At 46.0% G+C, this 23849-nt stretch overlaps 1 protein-coding gene across 3 annotated transcripts in view; it reads left to right on the forward strand.

Annotated features, from left to right (window-relative positions):
* LOC119651153 overlaps nt 1-23849 on the forward strand; it is a 414598-nt gene that overhangs the window by 291268 nt on the left and 99481 nt on the right. For all 3 annotated transcript variants that reach the window (XM_038054561.1, XM_038054562.1, XM_038054563.1), the window contains 2 exons: nt 13599-15443; nt 15519-21539. In XM_038054561.1, the coding sequence (XP_037910489.1) occupies nt 13599-15443; nt 15519-21539 (7866 nt within the window). The remainder of the gene's footprint in view (nt 1-13598; nt 15444-15518; nt 21540-23849) is intronic.

A 23849-nucleotide genomic window follows, 5' to 3' on the forward strand; every position in this document is an offset into this window, starting at 1 on the left:
GGCTCTACTTAGGACGGTCGACTGCGCTTCCACTCGGCCCGTGTTCGAATCCATTTGCTCAGGATTAGCGATTCTGACCGAGCCGTCCTCCGGAACAGGGCCATCTCCGCACTGGCAATCGCGCCACCTTTTTTTTTTTTTTTTTTTTTAAATCATTTATTTAAAAACCAGTGACTTACATTAAATACATATCGTTTGTTTCTTATTACTAGCCTAAATGGAGCTTATGTGTCATAATTAAATATTTAAAAAAAAAACGGGTGGCTATTACAATGTTTGGCCTGCCTCTGACATTACTCTTTACTGTGTATTTACTTTACACATAGATCTTGACAATTCATGATTTAAAAAACTGGACATATATTTGAAAAAAAAACTGCGCCTGCACCTAGAGCGCGAGAAGGCTTATTTACTTACTTATTCTAACTTAATCTAATCTAATAAATAATGCTTAAATCTAATTCTTATAACTAATGTTTTTATAGCGCTCACAATTTCGCGCTTAACCTCTGTGCACCCCTACCAGGCAAGGAGTGTCGAAGAGAGAGACAATGGCAGGTTTTAATGCAGAGCTCACAATTTGGCAAGGCCTTAAGAATGTGGCCAATGGGGTGGAGTTACCCTCCAGATAAAGTTGCCTCATGAGTGGATTCGGGTGATTCTCCGTTCTTTCGAAGAATCTTTCTAACAGGTTGAGAGCGAACTCTCGAAGAGGTTTAACTTTTGCTCGCCTGTACACTTCGGCATTGCGGCCGCACTTCTTGGTTTTCCAATTGTACGACAAGCCGACGCAGTGTCTCAAAATTTTGCGCTCGAAGGACTCGCACTTCTTCATAGCTTTGGTCGAGCAAGAGATCCATGTAGGGGCTCCGTAGCAAAGAATCGGTCTTATGAGGACTTTGTATAGGGTCAGTTTAGATTTAGTGCAAAGTCCTACTCTTTTACGAAGAATAGAGTAGATTTTACTTAGTGCACCGCGTGCTTTACTGAGAACAAGATTAAGGTGGGGGTCGAATCGTAGGTGTTCATGAAATAGCATTCCCAGGTATTTCATTTGTTGTGAACTGTTTACTACGGTATTCCCGATGCGTAGCTTTAAGCGTTTAGCTTTTCTGTGGATAGATCTAGATCCCAAGTATCTGGATTTTCTCCGAAGAGTAATAACCTGTGTTTTAGCCTCGTTGATTTTTATCCCCCAGGTCTGGTAGTACTTGCAGAGATCTGTTAAGTATTTCTCAATAGCATTAGCTGCCTTACCGGGTCGGAGGCTCGACGAGAAGATAAGCGTGTCGTCAGCGAACTGTAATAGTTCTGTGCCGCTCTCTGGGATTGGAGCGTCGGCCGTGAAAATGTTGTAGAGTGTAGGCCCTGAAATGGATCCCTGCGGTACTCCAGAAGTGACCGGTAGGAGATCGGAATAATCATTTCTCACGCTGACGTAAAAATGCCTATCTTCGAAGAAACTTATTATAAGTCTGATCACCGGGATAGGGAAATCAAGGCTGATTAATTTGAAGATAAGTCCGTTGACCCACACGGAATCAAATGCCTTTTCGAGGTCTAATGCACACACTACTGTGGGCTTGTTATACTCACTGAATCGTGAAGGTAGCTTAGTGCGTGTTGGGTCCCGTGCTTAGTCCGGAACCCGAATTGATGGTTCGGAATAATGTTTTTCCGATCGCAATGTTGGACTAATCCCACTGTCCATACTTTTTCGAAGAGCTTGCCCAAGTTGGAGAGGAGAGAGACGGGCCTGAAGTTTTGTGGTTCGTGGGAGCCGCCTTTTTTTTAATGGCGATTATCTTTGCTACTTTCCAAGTAGTGGGAAAGTAACCATTATTGATGCAGTTGTTGAAGACTGCAAGAAGGAACTTCATTGATGCCCTAGGGAGGTTTTTGATGACAATATTTGCTATGTCATCTGGTCCAGTTGATTTTTTGCCGTTAAGGCTTTTAGTGATGGCTGCGAGCTGTGATAAGCTCAAAAAGGTTTTTGGGTCATTTGGTTTACAGGATGGGTTAAAGGTGGAGAAGGTAGTTAATTTTAGTGAATGCTCATGAAGAAAGTCTTTGATTGTCGTGTCTACAATCGAACTGACGGCTCGGTTGTTACTAGGTGAAGGAGAGTTTAGTTGATTTAGGAAAGACTCCGCGAGTATTTGAGCTTTCCTAGCGTCACTGCCGATGTTTTCATTGTTTTTGGTAAGAACGAAGTTTTTGGATCTGTTGCGGCCTGTCAGCCTATTTATATGTACAAACATATTAGATCCGGGTTTCACATCTGCTAGCTTGCGAGTGAGTTCCTTGCTACGGAATTGTTCTACCATTTGACGGATTAATGTACTAAGGCAGTTAATCCGCGAAATTAACACTTTATATTCCGTGTTAGCTCTGTTGCCATTTTTGTGGAAGATTCGCTTGAGATTTCTGCGCCAGATTTTTCTGACTTTCAGGTGTTTCATTATCTCGTGCGGCAGTTTATTGAACTGAATCTCATCGATTTTGAGGAGCTTTGTGTTTCTGCGTGTAGCAGAGTTGATGGCATCAGTAGCCAAGATGATGGCCTCATCGATTTCTTTGTCCGTTAGATTTTGAGAGACAGTGATCTTTTCCAGATTTAGCTGTGGTGCCAATTCTGCCCTGAATTTATCCCAGTTAGTATGGGCGAATGATCTTATTGCGCTGGGTACTCGCTTTTGCAGTCGAGAGTTTAGGGAAAGTATAAGTTCAACTGCGAAGTGATCAGACATCCCTGGTAAAGTTTTGCACGTTAACACCTGCAGTGTGAGAGTGGCGTCTGCGGACATTAGAAAATAGTCAAGTATTGACTGACTTGCAGGCCTTGTGGGTGTGTCTGGCAAGATCATCTCAAGCTGGTTTAATGGACTTTGATTATGGATCCATTTTTCGAGGGCAACCCCATTTCGGTTTTTTGCCAAATCGCCCCAGGAAGTGTGCCGTGAGTTAAAGTCCCCACCAAAAATTAGGTATTTAGATTTAGACTGAAGATCGCTCAAGATTTGTAAGTCTTGGCCCAGTTGTTCAGGGAGAGAGTTACATTTTATGTAGACTGCAGCTATTAAGATGCGTCTATTGTCGTTAGTTTTAACTAAGGCCGCTGCCGCGGAACAGGTCTGCAGGTTTTTGATGGAGACTTCCTCAAATGCATAGTCTTTTCTGACTAAAAGGGCGGAACCGCTGTTGGTGTCGTCCCGGATAATGTTATATCCGGTAAAATTAACGTTGTGCCTGCTTTTTAAATGTGTCTCTGAAACACAGAAGAAGTCTGCTTTCAGGGAATCGACCAACTCTTGTGCGGTGGCACGTTGGGCGTGTGAGACCAAGGACGCGGAGTTAAATGTGACGACTTTTAACTCCATAAACTCATCAAAAGTTGGATAGCGGCTAATTGTCGCTGTTCATTTGTTTGGGCCGACGCGATAGTTTCGACCAAGTTTTGGAAGGCCAATTTATTGCCTTGAGGGACTTGAGGGGCTGTAGTTCTAGGAATAGTGTTCCTAGTTGTTTGGGTAAGAGGAGTTTGGGGGGCTGCAGCTCTAGGGAGAGTATTCCTAGCTGCTTGAGCGTAAGAAACGCCCGGTTTGGCCAAGCTTTGTGACATCTGAGTCACCGCCTGTTTGGCATTTATGGTCTCGGCATTTTTTTTCGCCCTGCCAGCTTCCCTTCTGGCAACCATGTCCTTGTATGCCGGGCATCCGCGATAGTTGGCGGGGTGTCCGGCCTGGCCGCAATTGCAGCAAGTTGGTTTGTCTGCGGTGGGATTTGAGCATTCCCCTCGCACATGGGTTTTCGTGCACCTCACGCACCGGTGTACGATGGAGCAATTGATGGCGATATGCCCGAAGTTTTGGCAGTTGTAGCACTGCACTTCTTGAAACGGCTTGACTTTCTCAAGCGAAATTTTCTGGTGAAGGATATATTTCACCTTAAATGCTTCGTTTAGATCTTGTTCTGGCTCGAAAGTAGCCATGAACAGCCCTGATTGCGACTTCAAAGGAGATGCCGGGTTCAGGCTGTGGGCCAGTTTGTCGGCTCGTGTGACTAGATTTGAGACACTTTTCAATTTTAGGTGCGGATACTCTTCGTTGAGTTCGCGCATTATGTCAGCCGGCTCAGTCTCTCTATGAAGACCACGGATGACCAAGGACTGAGTCCTTAAAGCCGGAGGGGTACTGGTCGTGGCATGCAGTCCCTTTTCCTTAATAAGGTTGAAGATCGCTGCATGATCCTCAAGACTTTGAGCAAAAATGAGGGTCCTATCGGCCCTCGTATTTTTTAGGGTTGCTTTTAACCCTTTCTCTTTTAATATCCTCAAGAATTGAGGAACATTAATTTTATACCCAGTGATGGGCGGAATTTTTGCCTTTTTTGGGCGGGTAACCTGGGGGGAGGGTGCCTGAGGGTTTGCCGGAGGGGCATTAACTCTACTTACACTCACCTTTTCTCTGTTTCTCTTTTTCCTCCGCTGGACGAAGTTAAACTCGTCGCCTTCCTCTTCTTGGATGACGACGCACATCTCTCCATCTTGATGATGTTGTTGATCCTTCTGTTGTTGCTCCTTCAGTTGTTGCTCGTGTTGTTGTTGTTCATGTTGATGTTGTTCATGTTGATGTTGTTCACGATGATGTTGTCGTTGCTGCTGCTCCGACGTTGCGATTGGCATCCTCCCTTCGAGGGATGCCAAGCGATCCTCTAGCCGCTTTATAATTTTTAGCTGACAGTCCAGCTGCTGGACCATCGCGGCTTTTTCTAGCTTCAGCCCCTCGATTTTTTCGAGGAGGGTCGCGTTTATTGCTTGCAGCTCTGGGGAGCTGCCTTCTTCTTCCGATGACATCTCCTCGGGGTGTATCATCTTACACCTCTTGGCGGACATCCTGTCCCCAAGCCCGTATTTGCTGTTGTGCGCAGCAGCTCTGGAATGTAACAATATTTTTTTAATTTAATGTTCTTATAATAGTTACCCTTTTTCGGACGTGAATGACACCACTGTCCAGAACGTATACTTCCTTCTGGATTCTTGTTCAGCTCTGCTCTTAATGACCGTTCGCTTCGAGAGCTCGGAGCGAACTGTGACGCGCCACCTGAAAAGGCTTCCTCTTTATTTGGGCGCCCCGGTGTCACATCGGGTATGTCAGCCCTCGCTGCCTGCCTCTGTTGCTATGGTGAACGACGCATTTTTGTGTTCCGCTCAAACGCACTCAGCTCTTCCTCCTTCCCTGTTGTTTCATCGATTTTTTATTAATGTATGTTTATTCTCCATGAAAAAGTAATCAGTGTGCAAGGGAGCGGGCCGCAATAGTCAGGAATAGGTGTGCCGTCGGGGACACAGCCCCTACCCCAGTTCCCTGAGGTATGACCTACGCTGACACCGGTTCAATTCACACTACCCGGCCAGGGTCCCGAAGAGGCTGGCTAAAGAGGGCTACACGTCACAACTACCACCTTGGCAGAACTACGCTCACATTATCCCGTCGACGTCGACAGAGAGTTATCAACGGCTCCGGAAACTGCCAGTGTGTCCCGACGTGTCATTCGTGGTTCGCTCTTCACGAGGCTACTACCTAGGACGACAGAGGCAGCTAGGGGTTCAGAACTATTTACTCTGGCACCTCGGGGACGTCACACCCCGTATCATAAGCGACCCGTTAAAGGTCGCTAACGACCCCTGAGGAGGGGTATTGGCAAATAAGGTAAACAACCAACGAAGTCTTATCTATCAATGAGTATTCGAGGTAATCATGGCAATAATGAGTCTATATCTGATACAATTAAAGTGATTTAATATTTGCAAACCCAAGAAGAAAGTTTCATTATAATTACCAACATCATTAAGGGTGGAATTCTTTCAACGCGCTAAGAGCGATTTCACATGCATAAATGCATGCGTATATATAATTGTTTTTGTGGTCAGTTACTTTTCAACCCACAAAATATTCGAAAATTCGCCCATTTGGATGCATTTTCCATTTTTACTAGAGAACTTTATGAAAAGCACGTAAGCATTTTAATAATTGGAAATGACGATACGGTCAAAGAGCAAAATGTGCATAAATTATTGCAAAGTGATTTGCATGGAGTACGTACGCCCCATGCAAAAGTTTTGTGAATTTAAAAATCTCATTTCATATAAATCAGGAATTTTGTCCGTAAAGGACAAAAATTGTGTTCCACTTAATTGGAGCCTGTACAATAACAGGCAAGCACTTCAGTAATTCCAGGATTCCACTTTCGAAACATGAAAATCCGTAGATCCTACTTTGGAGCACACAAGTTTTGGTAGATGCGTGCATCCATCCCCACGATTCAAAATTGTTCAGTATAGGAGAGGAAACGTTTCGGGCTTCAAAGGTGAATTAACAATTTTAACCACGATACGAGCTTTGGGAAAAGTAAAAGGAATTCCTGTTGGTTAATTAAATCGCGAGTAGTGTGTGAGTGGAACTATGTACTCATGTAATGCTGCTTGGCAAAGTAGACTTCGACTGTAAATATGGCTCTGCAATTTGCATGGACTCGAAAAAGAGCTGCTCTCTATACCTGTAGGCAGACTTTGAGATGTGGAGGCTCCAACAGATACGCTGCATGCTTATAAGCCAACTACTTCTCACTTTCCCCTTAAGCCTTCGAGTTACATCTGATCAACAGTTGTAAGGCGAGATGCAGACCAAACATTTAAATTTGCAATTGGGGAAAATTGAGTGGTGATCTTGTACAAAGCAAGAATATACTTTGTGTCATATCTGATACACTGGAGGAAAACGCGGTGAATTCGCACAGGTACCCCTACGTGCACACCTACACTATCCTTTCCATCTTACAGATGGTACTTCCGACCTCTTTGTTCAGTGGATCGACCGCATTCAATCACTCGCCTGAAGCACCCACAGAAGAAGTCTGCGTTAGTAAGTTGATTAATTGAATATCAAACAAGGTGCACCAGCTAATCACCGGTCGCATTATGCAGTGGTGGTCTTAATTGCTCCAGAGGTAACTCTAAGTACTCTTGATCACTGGAGTGTGTATTATTTCGATGATATCTACCTCGTGCCGCTCTAGGAAAATTGTGTAAGTAGGAAAACCGTGCAGTCTTTGGAAGTTTCCATTTGTCCTAGATTACCTTCTATGCAAAGAAACCAAGTGCTCTATTGATGCAAGTCTTTCTTTCATATCGAGTGCTAGAATGCTTTGATTATCAGTGCAGGAATCCAATGTGCATAATGTGGGTATCGTGCTTTCCCCTTTTTATTTTCTCTGGAAGTTCGTACAGTGCATGGTTGGCTTATTCTCATTATTAAGAAAACACTTGAATGATTTAATTCAGCCTGTGCATAGGTGCGTCTCTATAATGCTCGTAACGCATGATGGCTCTCACATCGCTAATTGGTTTAAGGTTTCAAAACATGCATATTTGCAGTCAGTGGTCAGTATAAGGACGCTTATTGTTGTCGTTATTGCAACTAGCTTCTTCGATGGCATAAACTGAATAGACTACGTTGAAAGAATTAAACAGAAAAAAAGTGGTTTTATCTTTGACGAATATATACCTTTGCCAGTCTTTCCCTTCTTTCCTTCTGAACATGAAAAACAACCTTCAAAGGATACATGAATACCAGCAACTTATCCAAGTGTCTTTTTTCTCCGATAAACTGTCTTCTTTACTCACTGAAATAAGTTTAACGAAGTTGTTAATTCAATTCAATGTGGCATCCCGCTATGACCTTTCCTCAAGGAATTGTGGTGCGTGCCAACTATGAAATGGAATTTCTATTCCAACTTAGGATATTGGTTAAGTTGATAAGATTGTGAAACTCTCTACATATCATGTAATGAAGTCGGCAAGCTTTGATCATAGAAGCGAAAGTAATTGCTCAAAATTTCTTACTAGACCTTAGACTTTGGAAAAAGTGAGAACGAAGGCTTCGAAAGAAATCACAGCTGTGATTCGTTTTGGGAAACTCATCTTGTTCTGCCACAAATTCTGGGGTAACCGGCCAGCAAATATACATAAGCATTAGAGCACCGCCAAAGACACAAATGGTTCTGGCATTTGAAAATCAAATATTTGGACATATTCTATAAAATTGCCATAAGTCCCAGAAGACTATGGAACTGAAGTCCAAACAAATTCTAAGATTACGTATGAGAATCATTTTTTTGTCGCTGGGTTCTACTGGGCATATTGATTTGAATGTGAAGGATAGAACAAACCAGAGGCCAGGTGTAACACATTAAGAAAAAGGAATACTTTATTGAACTTTCTACTACAGACGGGTTCACAGATATTATATGAGCGAAATCTAATCTAGCAGCCCCCTTCGTTTTTTCCTTAAAAAAATAAAAGGACCTAATAAAACCTTGCTTCGACAGCTCACAGTCAGATACCTTTCCTTCCCGTGGAGATGAACATAGAATACTAAATTAAAAAATTGATAATGCATGCTCGGGATCTTTATGAAGCTGCGATGGAGCAGCTTGAACGTTTGTGTGAACTATACATTTTATATCTATAGAGGTTGCATACCCTCGGTATTCCTATATCCCGCCTAAAAGGAAAACAGACACCTAGGGTTGTCCTATGCTTTTTTTGTGTATTACTTACTACTAACACGGAAACCTTAAAAAGACATCAACTCAGCTAGATGAACGACGAAGATAGAACGGATGAGTACCGACTTAGCACTAAAAACCAATCTCAATCTCCCGCAAGACTACCAATTAGTTGTTATTTCGCTGGGTGAGTTGGCGTTTATGCTTCCAGTTCTGATTATTTTCTCCTTCCCTCCTTCCGAAGCGCGTTTTAAATGTTTACAATTGTGACGGCAACAGCAAGGCAACTTTCTTTTGACCTGAGCATCTTTCCAATTATACCACCGATAAGTGACATTCAGTAGAATTTTAGCAAATGAACCGTGGCACTATTTGCCTTTTGCCAAACACACTGCAAGTGCCACCTGTTTACTTTGTCGTCAATTATGGCCCCCAGGAATTTTAACCCGCCAAAAGACAACCATATATATTTTTATCACAATTTGTTATCAAGACTGCTTGCGTTTTACCATCAGCCCCCCCCCCCCCCCCCCCCCACTTTCACCGTCTCTGTTGCATAATCTCCAGAAACTCTAGGAACATCCCTATAGCAACCATGGAAATCAAACCACTTAATTTGGGACGGGAGCTACTAGCAATCCCCTATACATCTCATTCTACAGCAAGAGCCCAGTAACGAACCTTCCTGTAGCAATATGCTGTATTCTCTGGAATCCCTTACTCCTTCCGTAAAAATGAATTCTTGCCTGGGATAATCCTAAGTTAAAACCTCGAAGTATCCACGAAAACCTATTTCATCTAATTTGTCTTTAATTCGAAGACTTTTAACATCCAACACCAACACAGGTACCACCAGAATTCATCATGTTTCTTGCCAGATTCATCACCTGATTTCCAGAATGAAGTGTGCATGCCGCCACCCACTTTCGCCGTCCGATAGGTCATTATCGTTTTCAATGATGGGCAGCATTCCATTGAAGATAATTTTTTGCATTATCTCGCAGATCAGGCGATACGATGTTTGGCCGCCATTAGTCAGGGAATATTCCCCTTTATAAGTGCGCTTTTGAGATATTGAAACATAGCCTTGGCTTATTCTCCGCTACGACCGTTGCTGGACTTCTCGTTTATGATGACAAGCAACTGAACAGGTTAAAAAATCATTTCACCACGGTTCTAAACCGTATCACATCCGGTAAAATTCCCCCTCTTGTTGATGAAATGGCTATTCACCTTTGTATGCGGATACGGACTATTCCTCCAAGCAGAAGTACATGCAGTAAAGCCGCTCCATTGTTATTTATGGCTGCACCTGCTCCTTCTACTCATACGGAAATCGTGGGAATTCCTTTCCCAGATAGTGGAAGGAAGGGATTATCTTTAAGATTCCAAAGAAGGGCACCCTTTTGAGTGTGACAACCGAAAAGGAATCTGCGTGCTCTGTGTTTCCAGATAGCTGAGTGTTTAGAGCATAAAGCTGTCGTACGGAAGGTTCCGGTTCAAATCTCACTGGTGACAGTGGATTTATATCGTGATTTGATCTCAGATACCAGTCGGCTCAGCTGTGAATGAGTGCCTGAGTCAAATCAGGGTATTAATCTCGGGCGAGCGCAATACTGGCCACATCGCCTCCTTTAGCGAACTGTAATCCTGTAGTGTATCGTTACTGTCTTGAATGAAGTGCTCTGACACACTTCAAGGCCCTGATGCAATTAGAATCTTGCGCCATGTTGTTATTATTTCGGAACTGTCACAATCTCGGCAGACGGGGGATTTTACCTAATACTAGCACGAAGTGCCTAGCATTTCTTTGTAGGGTGCCATAACTATTTGAAATCTTTACACTAAGGTCGACAGTTTTATAACAATTGGAGCTTCTCGAAAATCCCAAATGCTAACATAGGCTATACAGAAGTGCGGCGCCAAAATCCGGAAAATTCAATTTCAACTTTCTTAGGAAATAACAGTCGAACGACTCATATTTTTCTCTGACGCGAAAATGTTTACTGTGAGTGCAAAATTGAATCGAAGAAATTACCCCTGGCTCGCCAACCTTGCCTCCAACGAAATTTACAGCGAATGTTCAACGTCGTGTCCAGGGAGCGGAAGCCGACATTCCAGTCGCTCTTGCCGATATGGACCACGACATGTTAAAGTTAGTGGGGTTACATTGAATAAATGTGTACTTTGCGGCCTTACAAACAATGCGATTCAACGAGAATTTAAACACCTTTCGTTACGTTTGTAATTTCCATAAAACCCCAAAAACCTCTACTATTTAGCAACACAAGAAGAGTATGGAAGCGGAACAGCCTCAACTTGATGCTCATATTGATATGTCAAATGTTGAAAGGCGCGATTAGCGATGTTAATATATCGAACAACATCAAGTTCGCTGCCACTGTTAAAAGAAACAACGCTGTCTACATATTCTGCATACACACATATTTACCCCTTTCGTTATCGCATCCAAGCCGGGTGCCCTTCTTAGGAATGCTAACGACCATCCTCTTCTTGCACTCACTAGGAAAAATCTCAGATCCCCAGCATTTACCAACGATGGTAGCGGTGGGGGTAGTAATTCTGTAGCGAACGCAAGAGCTGCACCTAATAGTTCCGTAGTCTCTTAGCGGCTCAGAACTCTAGGCACTCGCTTCGCACATCTTTAAATTTTCCCTATAATATGGATTGACATTATTCCTCTACAGAGGTTATTGAGTGGTCATCAACGCCACATAAACACCTTTCCCCGTGTCGACCTAATCGATGCCTCGCTGGTATAGGAACCAAACGAATCGAACCGTTTGAAAGATTAAGTAACACTTCCAGTGAATTCCGCAGAAGCAGTACCAAGCGATATAAAGAAATGAATTATAAATTTTCTGTATATGTTTTGTTTGTGTTTGTGCTATCAATATTATACGGAATAAAAGATTCGTGAATGAGACGCCCAAGCCACAGTAGATATACTATAGGCAGTACCCTTACAAAAATGACCCCACTTGCAAATGTGCTTGCAAAAGCTTATCTGTACACATCAGAGACGCTAAACAAGGAAAAGGCATAATCTTCGTCAAATCGTATTGGTAAGAGAGAGATCGGTGAGCTTTTGCTATTCTGGTACTATGGCGTGCTCACCCATATAGCAAAAAGTTGTTTCACGTATTCACTTATACATAAGCAAAAACTTGCCAATCTCACCAATACATTGGCAAGTCCGGGCGGTATGTCAAACACAGCTGATCGGGTTTCCGGTACATCTCGCTCATGCTCAAGGGCAAAACAATTTGAAATCGTGTGTACTCGCACTGATTTCCCCTCTTGAGGGGCAAGGGGGAGTGAGGTAGCTGTCTAGTATCTAACTGTGGCCCAAGCGTTCGGATGTTTGTCTCTCGGGGATTATTGTTCAAACGTTGGTGTTCCACTGGTGTTCCATTGTCGTTGGAAACTCTTTTCTCGGCAATAGGGGGCTTAATCAAATCCTGTTTCTGCTTTTGCCCCTGACCCAGAATTTCATCTGCTGTTCTTTTCTTGTCACGCAGGCAGTATATTTCAGGATATTTTCAATTCATTAGTACAATAATAATAGTAGTCGTTGGCGCAAAAGTTGCTATTGGTTTAGGTCCTTGAAGTGTGTTAGAGCACTTCATTCAAGACACTGTAGGAGGCAATGTGGTCAGCAAATGCTATCAGCCAATGGAGAACTGTGCTATGAGGTTACTTCACACATTAGCGCAATTTGGATGAAATTGCGTTCCACAGGTGGTGTTCTTTGTGATAGACGTATTAACGCAATGTCGTTCGTCGCGTCGTTCTCTATGGAGTGTTAGCTGACTATAAAAAACAATGAACGACGTCTTGCTAGTTGCGTGACACGTATTGATCACATTCGAAATGAGGATATCCGCGATCGAGACGGAATGGCACCGTTTCTGAGAAAATTGCGAGGATCGCGTTTTCGATGGTATGGTCACGTAATTCGTGCTAATGAGGGCTCATTCACCAAGATTGGTCTGAACATCAAAATCGATGGTAAGCGACCAAAAGGTCGATCGAAACATCGTGGCTTGATTCGGTAGATGGGGATTTGATAGCCTCGCGATTACATCCAGAGCAGGTATTGGATAGAACGAGATGGCGAAACCGCTCACGACGATCACGACGGGCCGCCTCAGCTTATCAACGGGGAAAAAGCTGAAGGAAAAGAAGAAATCGATATTAAGTGTAAGGTTGCAGTCCTTATAGTTTTCCCTTATAACAGCTACGATTTTATTCTTGTCAGTCAAATATTAATAATAATCATCAGCGCGCGGCAATCCACTTGGATCTAAGCCCTGAAACGTGTTGGAACACTTCATTCAAAAATGTAACGTAGAAGTGGGGGTGGTCAGAATTGATTCTTACTCTGGGTTGACTCAGGTACTCATTCATAGGTGAGTGGACTGGTACTCGATATCCAGTCACGATACAAATTCCTCTGCCACCGGTGAGATTTTAACCGCGACCTTCTCCCACGAGAACCTAACGGTTTAACTTCTAAGCCATCCGGGCACACACAGATTAGTCAAATATAAGGTAGCTTGTGTAGCCTTGCAAGATAACAGTAAACACTCTTGAAAAATGTAGAATTAAGTAGAGGCAATGGGAATGGGGACTGATTAAATTGTCTCCAAATAGCACTTGCAACAGCTAATTGAAACTAGTAACTTGTTGATTTCGTTCAGCGCAAAAAAGCTAGATTCTTTCTATAACCCAGAACCCGTCAAGCTAAGCTAATAAGCCACTGACTGATTATTCACCGTAGAATCATTAACACAGTGTTTTCCTGTCATGATTGCCTTGAACATTGCTGAATAATTGCCACTAACAACGGGAATGCCTAACATTAACAATAAATGCGTAACTAACAGTGCTGCTCATAGTAGCAATAATGGCGTGTTGCGTGACTAAACTAACAAACTAACGACATTAGCGCAATGGCTTTGTCAGAACAAATTAATACATGACGATGCATTCGACTCACACAGGTGATAGTTCGTGCAGTAGCCAAACCCGCTTCTACTCCACGAACCCCCTCCAGGATGATGTTGTTGTCTCAGACTATGAAAACGCGTCTGCCCTAAAAATGTTCTACCCCGAATGCGACGAATACAAGCTAGTCTTCATTAGCTCAGACTCCTCGAGCAAGGAGGAGGAGTTCGAGGATAGCAGCTCAACTACCTCTTCCACGCACAACCGAGGTAGCATTATCCTGGACGACTGTGACTGGGACTACTTCGAACCTGGGACAGCTCTCACGAAGTCAACTATATTCAAATCGCCATATGGATCGCCCATTATCCAACGAAAGCGGCCAGCCTGGGGAACCTCACCCCAGCAACTGTCGTCATCGTCACCAGTCGAGTCGCCTTTGTTCTATCGACGCGCACTCTCTTCTGAGTCATCCGGGGGTTCCTCATCGCTGTTCGGGGGAGGACGTGGCGCCGCTGTAAGTGCGACCAAGATGATGCGTGAAAGTGACACTGGCACAGATGAGGAGATGCTAATGCAAGCGGAAAGCTCCACTTCGCCAACCAGCTCCGATGGATTTCTCAATCACGGCAGTTGCCTGCGTAACCGCATGAAAACGAAATTCTTGCGACACCACCATCATCACTCCGGGTCTGCGTCATCGAAGCATCATTATGCGAAATTCGGTGCATCAGCCGCGACCCCCGAAGCTTCATCAGAAGGCAATGGTAAGAACAGCTGCTCTTGCGGCGGTGGAGCTACTCTGGGAGCGCGCCAGCAGCCCCAATACGTGCCTATTCCCGTGCCTGTACCCATTCCCGTCCCCATCACCGCATTCCACAACTGGAACCCAAGCGAACTAATATTGCCGGGCGGCCCAAGCGTTTCCGAAACGACCCTGGATGGGTCCCACAGCTCCAACCTCACCGTCTTGCAGCAAAAGCAAGCTGCCGACCTATTCCAACTTTGGAACAGCGCTGCGCCGAGTCTCTTGCAGCATCGCATCAGTGAGCACCAACTCAGATTCGAAGCGGTCCCAGTGCCAGTGTCGCTCGACGGAGCCCATGTACCCGCAGCAAAGCCACCTGGTTCTGGCTTCGATTCTGGCTGCGGCTCTGGCTCGAGCCTCAACTCGAGCTCATGCGGCGCTGCAGCCGGCGGACCTGCGGTCTCAGAACAGGTTTTGATACAGCGAACTGTTGCCGATATGTTTCGCAACAGCAGCTACAATAGCAACTCCAGCAACGTAGTAGCCGCGGCCCCGGCACCATCAGCCCCATCGTCATCACAAGGAGAAGCAGTTGTAAAGCCATCGCTCGGCGGAAAAGAAGTGACCCTCTCGGGTACCGGTAGTGAGTCGGTTGTAATTGGTGATAAGGCCACCCACGGCGTGGCCGCGGCACTATCTTCCTCGTCGGATAGTCTCGATAACGGGCGCAGTGATAACGACAAAGATAACGACCACGACTCGGGGCTGTCGAGCTGCGATAATGGTAGAGTGTCGGATAAGGTGCAGATACGTCGCCAGCCCGACATTTTCGCAGGTGATAGAAGCAAAGTAGCAACACAAGTGGCTGCAGCAATAACAACCACGACAAAAGCAAGTCAACCGTCGCCACCGACGTTGGTCTTGGGCAACAGCAGCGAACGGAACGACGACAATAGCAGCAACCGTAGCAGCAGAAGTAAGAGCAATAGCAATCCGAGCCCCGGTCTCGGCCACAATCTCAGCCTCGTCCACAGCTCCCCGGACTTGGAGCAAGACCATTGCGAAGCTAAAGTACCACCGCCGCAGCCGCATCACGACCAGAGACGGCTGGCCGAAGGCGAGGAGGACGTTGACATTAATAACTTAAGTGCGGGTAAGTTGGGAGCGAAAGGTGCAATGAAGACAGTCGAGAAAACAACCACTCATGAGTCCACTAATTCAATTATAGGAACGAAGTCGCCAATCGATATCGAACAGAAGCCCGGTGCGGGCAGCACGGACGCCTGCGACGACGCCGGCGACGCAAAGAGGGTGGAAAACTGCAAGAAACCTTCGAAGAGACACAAGATGATTTCCATCGGAAAAATAAAGTCCAACCCCGTGGTGCAAACGGGTGGCTACTTAGTTTCGGAATACATTTTCTCATCGTCGTCCGACTCGGAGTCCGATAGCAACGAAAGTATCAGCGGGGACGAGGATAAAGACGCGTCAACGTCGAAGCGGTCGATCCAGAGGAGCTACGACGTCGCGAGCGCCTCCCAGCACGAGGACCTGATTGTGAGCAGCACAGGGGAGGACCTGGAGCAGTCCTCGTCCTCTTCAACGCCCTCGAAGGACTACGACGAGAGCGACGACGACGACGACCAGGACAGCGCGTCTTCAAGCAGCTCGGAATCCGTGGACACAGACGACACGGGCACCATCGCCGACCGCCGCCCTAAGGCCAAGACCTTCTCCAAAGTATTCGTTGTCAACAGGAGCGTATCCTCGTCGGAGACAGACTCGCAGAGTTCCGACGCTAACCTCGAGGACTCGTCCGATAACGACACAGATCCAGATCGGGCGGATTGCGGCATTGTTTTGAACTACGTGAAGGCTTTGTCCGAGAAATCCGACGACCTGAGCAGTGAAAGTGACGATAGTGAAGTGTCAGAGTCCACTAATGAGATCGAATTTGTTCAGGACGGAGATGGCGACGACGCCACAGCGGCTGTAGCCGCGGACGAGGAGGACTCAGTAGTGCTAAATTCGATACGAACGATATCGTTCGATGAAACCAGTGGAATTGTCGAGAAACACAAGCAATCAGAGGGCGCAGTCCAACAATCAGAAACAATTGCGACGCCAAAACAAGAGCCACAAGTAGCAATGGGCCTTATCAGCAGCCACATTATCTCTGACTGCGAAATCGATATGGCTGATAGTGACGAAGACGAGGCGAGTCAAACTGCCAGGCCAAACCGTGATAGTGCTCCCCAGCGGGCAGCAAGCAACGAACCCACAACCAAGAACGCAAATAAGACTGACGCAGGTAGTGTGGATCCTTTGGAAGCAGAAAGCAGCGAAAGCAGTGCCAAGTCTGATGCCGCTTTAGGATTAACAGATGCAAACCCATTTGAAGCAATTGAACATGATAAAGAACCCGATGAAGGGGACGAAAGTGCACACAACGGTTGTGGCGAAGCAGGCGGTGAACGCGAAAACCAAGAGGCTGAGCGAAGCAGTTCTGATGATCCAAGCAAGAAGACAGCATCTGATGACACACAACCTGACAATGACTTAGCTATTCAGAATGTGGTTTTTCCACTGAAAACTGAACCCAACGACCCGACCGTCATTAACGCTGAGAACTCGCCATCAAAACCCCAAATCGCCAGCCACTGTTGGGACGATGACGCGCTTAAAATTCACGAAACGACCGGCGATGCTGAAGACCTCGCAGAATCGGCAATTGCCCAAATCGATCGTGATCAGAATATGGAAGGCCGTTACGATGAAAGCCCGGACCGCCGGAGAAACGGCAATAAGGAAGCCGCTGGACGGAGCAGCGACAATCAAACACCAAAACCCGCACAGCCCACCATCGCCGGCGACGATCATCTCCACCATCATCAGCACGATCAGTTGACTTTCGAGGAGTTCGCTCAACTCGAGACCATCTCCAACGACCTCAACAACATGATCATGTCGAGGAAATTGCAAACCGATCAATTAGTCGAGAAACTAATTAAAGATGTAGCGTCGATCAACAATGACCATTTGCAAGGCCCGGCAGAGCGAGGAGGCGGAGATGGTGATGCTCGTCACCGCCAACATCCATCAAGGGATGCTGACTCAAAACGAGTCGGTGCCGCTGAAGTGAGCTCGCAAGACGGCAATCTTGCCGGCCATCATGAAGACGGCGATCGACAGCGAGTTTTACTAACAAAAAGCCGCGATTGCAACATTCGTGCAGCGAAAGTAACTGCAAGCGAAACTGCACCAGCACCGAGCGCAGCGCCCATAGTGCAACTAGCACCGAGGGCAGATGTGGGCGAGTGCAGTGCATTGTCAGCGCCGTCGCCGTCCTCTTGGGAAACTGGTTCTCGCGAAAGAACCGCCGACTGCGAACGCGAAGGCGGTATATCACCGGCAGCACAATTCCACTCAGCCGCTTTTGCGCCTGACTGTACACCGCCAGCAGCCCAAGAAGTACCACCAACACCAGCGGAAGCAGCAGCGACTGTGCAACAACCACACCAACAATCGTCACAGTCTGCCGCTCACCAAGATACCACTCTTACCTGTGCAGGTAACCACACAGGTAGAAGTGGTGAGGCGAGCCGCTCGCAGGTTTGCGACAGTCGCGATGGTGGTGCGGGCCAGGTGCTTGTGCTCGAGAGCGACGGCGCAGACGAGGCAAACGCCAGTTGTTTACCTTATGACGACAGCTCGGAAGACCCCACCAGCGAAAAGGCCATGAAGAGCACCAGCGCCATTAGCAGAAACAATGCCCAGATAAGAGTAGGAGAAAACCGCGACCACGCTCACGACGTGGAATTGGCTGGAGAAACCCCGCGATTAGTAGAGACTGAACTGTTGCGTGGCGCGGAATCGAGCCTGGCCCGCGACGAGGACGACAAGGATAACAACGCGAAAGACGTGAACACGCACGGAACCGTGGAGACGACTCTCCCTAGTAATGCCGACGGCGGCAGCAGCCTCGCAGCGAAGTACCGAAGTTTAGTCATGATCACTGCAGATCACGCATCTGCCTCCCCCTTGCCCGCCCTCGATCAGGTGAGCATAGTAACGAGCGAAACGACCCAGGTGATCCTTACGGATAGTGCCCCCGCGAGTGTTCGCGACGCCTCGGCTGTCGTGGTGCAGCACACGACAGCCTCCCAACTGAATCCGAGCCGTGGCGAAATGCACGATATTGACCCAGATAGCAGCAACTGTGCGGATAGTGGCGGCCACGGCAAGAATTCGTCAAGCAAAATGATCGATCGATCCGCGCGAAGTGTCGATTGTGGTCGTGGCGACGGTGAAAGTGTGAGTGACCGCGGCGATCCTCTTGAAATGTCGAGAAACGAAAATCAAAATGCACTCGCGGCCCAGCAGAATAATAGTGGCACCTGTGATAGTAGAAGTGATAGTATCATAGCGAATTGTAGTGGTAGTGGTAGTAGTAATGGCGGTAGTGTAGACGATGTAACTGTTATTACTGGTGCGGACACCTTGTCGGCGGTGGTTTGCCTTGAAGACGGGCTGGCTGATGACGACTCATGGGTTGAGGAGATCAGCCACGATGAGGAGGAATTCGCAGGCACCACCACGGCCACCGACTCCGATCTGGACTCGGGCGAAGACATTTCGCTTACGTCCATGACTGACCGTGAGGAAGAGCTGCGGGGCTACAATAGGACCGCTATCGATTTCACGCTGCACACAATCGTCGAAGAAAGCTGCGAAGAAAGCGAAGTGGAGCAGAATAACGCGAAGAAAAAGAACCGCAACTCGTCTGAGCTGGAGAAGTACTTCTACTATGGCCTCGGCGACGGGAAACCCATGAGCTCGCTAGACACTAAGGAGGAAACCGCCTCCGAGGATGAGAGCAGTGTTTGCAGCGAAGGACTCGACTCCTTAGGGATCCCTGAAGAACCTATACATGACCTCCATCACGCCGCGGAGTTGGCCTCGTCCCGTTTGGAGAAATACTTCCTCACGAGCTTCATGGGCTTCTCCCAGGAGCGCACAGGCTCCGACGAGAGTGGCGGAAGTGTGGGTAGTGACAGCGAGGGGCACCCCAGTCCAGGGCAGCGAAGAAAGCGCTTGGTACGCGCGAGAGGCACTCCCCGATCACACAATTCATCCCTTGACAATCTTCTAGCTAAAGACGACAACGAACTTGGAGCAAGCGAAACCCACAACGAATCGATCGACTCCTCTGAATCAGAGGCTTGTGACGACACAGTCATACACCTTGAAAAGGTCGACAGTTCAAATGACACGATAAAACGGAAAAAGCAGACTCGGAAACGACATGATTCAGATGAGAAAAAGTCGTTGGAATTCCCTGAAGAAAGTTCGGAAAAACCAGAGACAAAGTCTGGTTCTTCACAGCCGGACTACCTACTGCCAGCCTACAGCAACCTGGCGCAATCGAAGAAGCAGCACAGCCGCGACAGCGGCTTCATTGGAAGCAATGATGATCTGCTCAAAGGTGACGATGCCATGAAGTCACCCGAACTAAAGATAGAACTGGAGGAAATTAAAGAAGATCAACAAGAGGCTAAAGAAGTTGAACCACAGAAAACGGCTTCCACATCACAGCCCCCGGCTGTAGCGAAGCAAGAAGGGCTCACGCGGAAGGATAGCTTTAACAACTGGAGCTCGGACGAAGAGACTAACCTCATGATGTCCAAGATGCGACAAATATTCAAAACCCTCATCGCGGCCAGCGCAAATGCTCAAAACATCGCGAACAGCTCAAAGAACTCAACGCCAATTGTAAGCGGGACGAGCACGCCGAAGCAGACCACCCCCATTCCTAGGCCTAGACATAAGAACAAGCCAGCCCAACTGGTATACTTCGAGAGCGAGCTCACGAGGCTCATGAAGACCGTCCCCGGTATCAATGACGATCAAGTACGGGAGATCGTTGAGTATCTAAGTAGCGAGGACACCTGGTCAGACTCGTATGATTCCTCCGACTACACCAGCTCTGACCTGGAAGGAGCAGCCATTAGAACCCGCAAGGCCGAGTTGAAGGAACAGATATCAGCCAGTTGCCAGCAGATCATCAATAAATTCGATAGTTCCGTGAACGATGAAGAAGGTGACCGCGGAGATGGTGGCCTCCTGGAAGAAAGCCGCAACCCGGAAACGGCGATAGTATACCAAAAACTAGTAGCATCGTTTTCCAAGATTGCGACTGGTACAGCAGGGCCTTCGACCGGCACATCTGCTGCTGAATCTGAAGCCCCAAATAAATCCCCTCAACTACTGGCGAAAGTCATGCATCATATCGGAACTCGTCTAGTAGCTCTCATGCACGAAGTAAGCAGCGGTGAATCGTTGCACGGTAACTCACCTGCTCCGCAGCAACGCTACCACAAGAAACTCCACCAGAATATCTCGGTTACCACCACAGAGGACGATGATAGCACATCGGACAGCAACTTTGACAAGACCACTGATAACTCCACATTCATAAATCTACCACGAAGCAAATCCCACGATCTACTCCTAAGTGAATCCCGCCCCCAACATCACCAGTCTAGTAGTGGTGTCAGCGACACTGCTGGAGAAGAAAAGGAGGCTAGCGATTACGAACGCTTTTCGTGGCGGGGCAGTTTTGAGTCAGCATTACTGGCTAATGGTGACTCCAGGACTAAATTGACCCTACTCGACCGCGATAACTCAGCATCTGCATCCGCTTTGGCCGCAAAGCGGCGCTCAGCAGGTGATCTGTTATTCAACCCGAAGAGCTTGAGTCGCGAGCAATTGGACAGAGTCAGGAGTTGTGGTAGTATCGGTGGTGGAGGTAAGATCGATGACGATCACGAACTCAAATCGAAAATTTGGGAGCAAAGGAACAATCAGGATGCTGGGCATAGGCGATCAAGCGTTCCAGATGCCATTTGCGAATCCGACAACTCTTCGGAAGAAGAGGATGGCAACCAGTTTCCCACGCGATCAACGCTACCACGCAGCCTGCAAGGGACAACATCAGCTAGCACCAATTCACTGCCGAGAATGTCTACTTCCACTGCTACCACGCCCATGCAAAAATCGTTGAGTGTTTACCAGTTCTTACCGAATAGTGTGAAAAGTGCCCGGTATCGCCCGTCGGGATTGGGTAGTGCAGGAACCGCCGCGGGGCGGTCCAGTTCAGTGCCGAAAAAGTCTTCGTCCACACCTGGATTACAACAACTTTTCCACAATAAGCGCGATGTTGCGAGAAGGTTAAATTATTTCAATGCTGGTGAGTTTTTCAGTTTTCTTTTTTTATTTATAATTATTTTTACAGTTTTGAGTTGTATCACGATTTTTTTTTTTCATTTCCATTTTTCCTTAGTTTTCCAAAGGGAATCATGAAAGTTCTCCATGAAATTATTAGATTTTTTCTTTTTTATATTTTATTCTTCGTTGATGCTGTCGATTCCCAAACTGTCACACGCAGTTTTCTCTGCATTGATAATTTCCGTTGACACGGAGTTTGATGGCAAGTTAGAACTCTGAATTCACACTTGTGCACTCAATTATAATACATTATTCTATGATAAGCTGGCCTTAAGGGGGTCATCCCGTGTGAAGGCCGTTTTTTTGCCTTTCTTTGAAAAATTATTTTGAAGGAATGGATAAAGATAGAAACGTGATTTTTTCACCATATGTTTATTGATATCTCTGGTATGTGTGATAAATTTTTCAGCTTGATTTCGTAGCTAATTTTCGGAATAGGTGTTAATTTATGCACCCATCTCCAGAAAAAGGTGTTTTTCTGTTGCCACGCTGAAGGGCGCTGTGTTCATCTGAGGGAAAAAAACTAAATGGCATTTTAATGTGGACAATATTCCACGGTCCGCAAACTAGGATAATTAGAAAATATTAAAAGGTAAATTTTTTGTGGGCTTTTAAACTTAATTTTTTGGATTTTGGTGTTTTTTACGGCTTTTTTTATGAAAAAAAAAAACTACCCGTCCGATTGCAATTATCCTAGTTTGCGGACCGTAGAAATATATACTAAAGAAGCCGTGAAAATTTCAAAGAATTTGGTTGGATAGATTTTGAGCTATGGTGGCAGCCGATTTTCAAGATGCAGTTTCGAGAAAAACGCATTTGAAAATTTAAATTTGATTATCAACAGTAAAATTTTAGCTCACCATTAATCTGCTATACCTGTTCTATAGAGAGCACCCTCCGTTTCTTCAAAAAAGTCTTGTAAGGCCGATTGTTGCTCTCTGGTGTCAATTATGGCTCTTTTAGCGAAGTCAGTCGATCGTCGTTCGGATCGCCAAATTCGCGCTTCATTACGGCGGTCGGCATAAACCTGACATATGTGACCAACTTGACATCCCATTGTCACTAGGATTTTGAGAATGCCACTGAATCCTTCATTGAAAATAATTACAGCCAGAAAAGTGGCTATTTCTACGACCTTGGCCCCAGAATGAAGGTGCTTAGGACCGAAAGTTCAGATCAATGCATTTAACGACTCATTGTTATTCTGGGTCTCTGCTCCTAAATATCTGTTCAAGAGATCATCTCGTGACAAATCTTCGTAGATTGGTTTGATGACTGTTTGAACTTCTTCAGTCAAAGGTGCCTTCTCGTGGTGTAAACTATCCAGTTCTCCTTTAGCTTCCGCTTTGCGCCATTTGCACCAACTGTCCTCGCCTGCTGAACAATTTTGATGCTGAGGATTTTCGACTGTAGAACATTTATGGAAGAAAGTTTCCCAAATTTCTTGCTTCATTCCTGCTATCGAATTTGCGTGTCGACGAATAGCCTCTCTTTTCTCGACATGTCCTACGTATTCCTTTTTTACTACTACGTATATTTTATTATTTGCAGAAATTTGCAGAAATACCGGAGAAAACTCCCGCAAAATCCAATATACAATATAGAAAACTTGTCGCAATTGGAACATCCATGTTCATGCTTGCTAAAAGTTTCTTTGCTGATGTTGATGCGAAGTCCTTTTTCTTCTCTGATAACTATCGATTCCCATGAAATACTCGTTTTTTAGTGCGAGCATGACGTTGAACGTTAAAGCGACCTCCCTTCGTACGATCCATTTAAAAAAATCACTGAACACACAAACAGCACAATACTTACAACAAAATATAACTGAGTATAACTTGAACGCCTTTCAGTGCTCACTCTAGACTGGATTATCCTTTTTATTCCACACAGCAATAAGTTTAGACAATTGATTGGTTTTCCATCTTTTTATATTTATACCTGTGTTCGAATTTATAAGGCTCAGGTAAAAAACTAACAGGTAAAAAAGGATTCGATACTCTTTCTCATCGAGTACTCTAGCCGCGGCTGCAAACTCCTTACCTGTTTAACCCTGTAATTTCTGAAGAACTCGGAATATCGAAAAATCCCTTTGCCCACATATTCTCCATTATATATAGATACAATTCATGCAAAAAAAAATCGATTTCTCCAACCCGACACACGGGATGACCCCCTTAAGGATGTCCCTTTACATGCGACAGAGTGGCGTACATTTTTTGCACCGAGTGCAGCCATCTTTACAATGTCTAGACTTCAACATACCCTCCTT

The sequence above is a fragment of the Hermetia illucens genome, chromosome 3 (assembly GCF_905115235.1).
Source record: "Hermetia illucens chromosome 3, iHerIll2.2.curated.20191125, whole genome shotgun sequence".
In the NCBI taxonomy this organism is placed as follows: domain Eukaryota; kingdom Metazoa; phylum Arthropoda; class Insecta; order Diptera; family Stratiomyidae; genus Hermetia; species Hermetia illucens.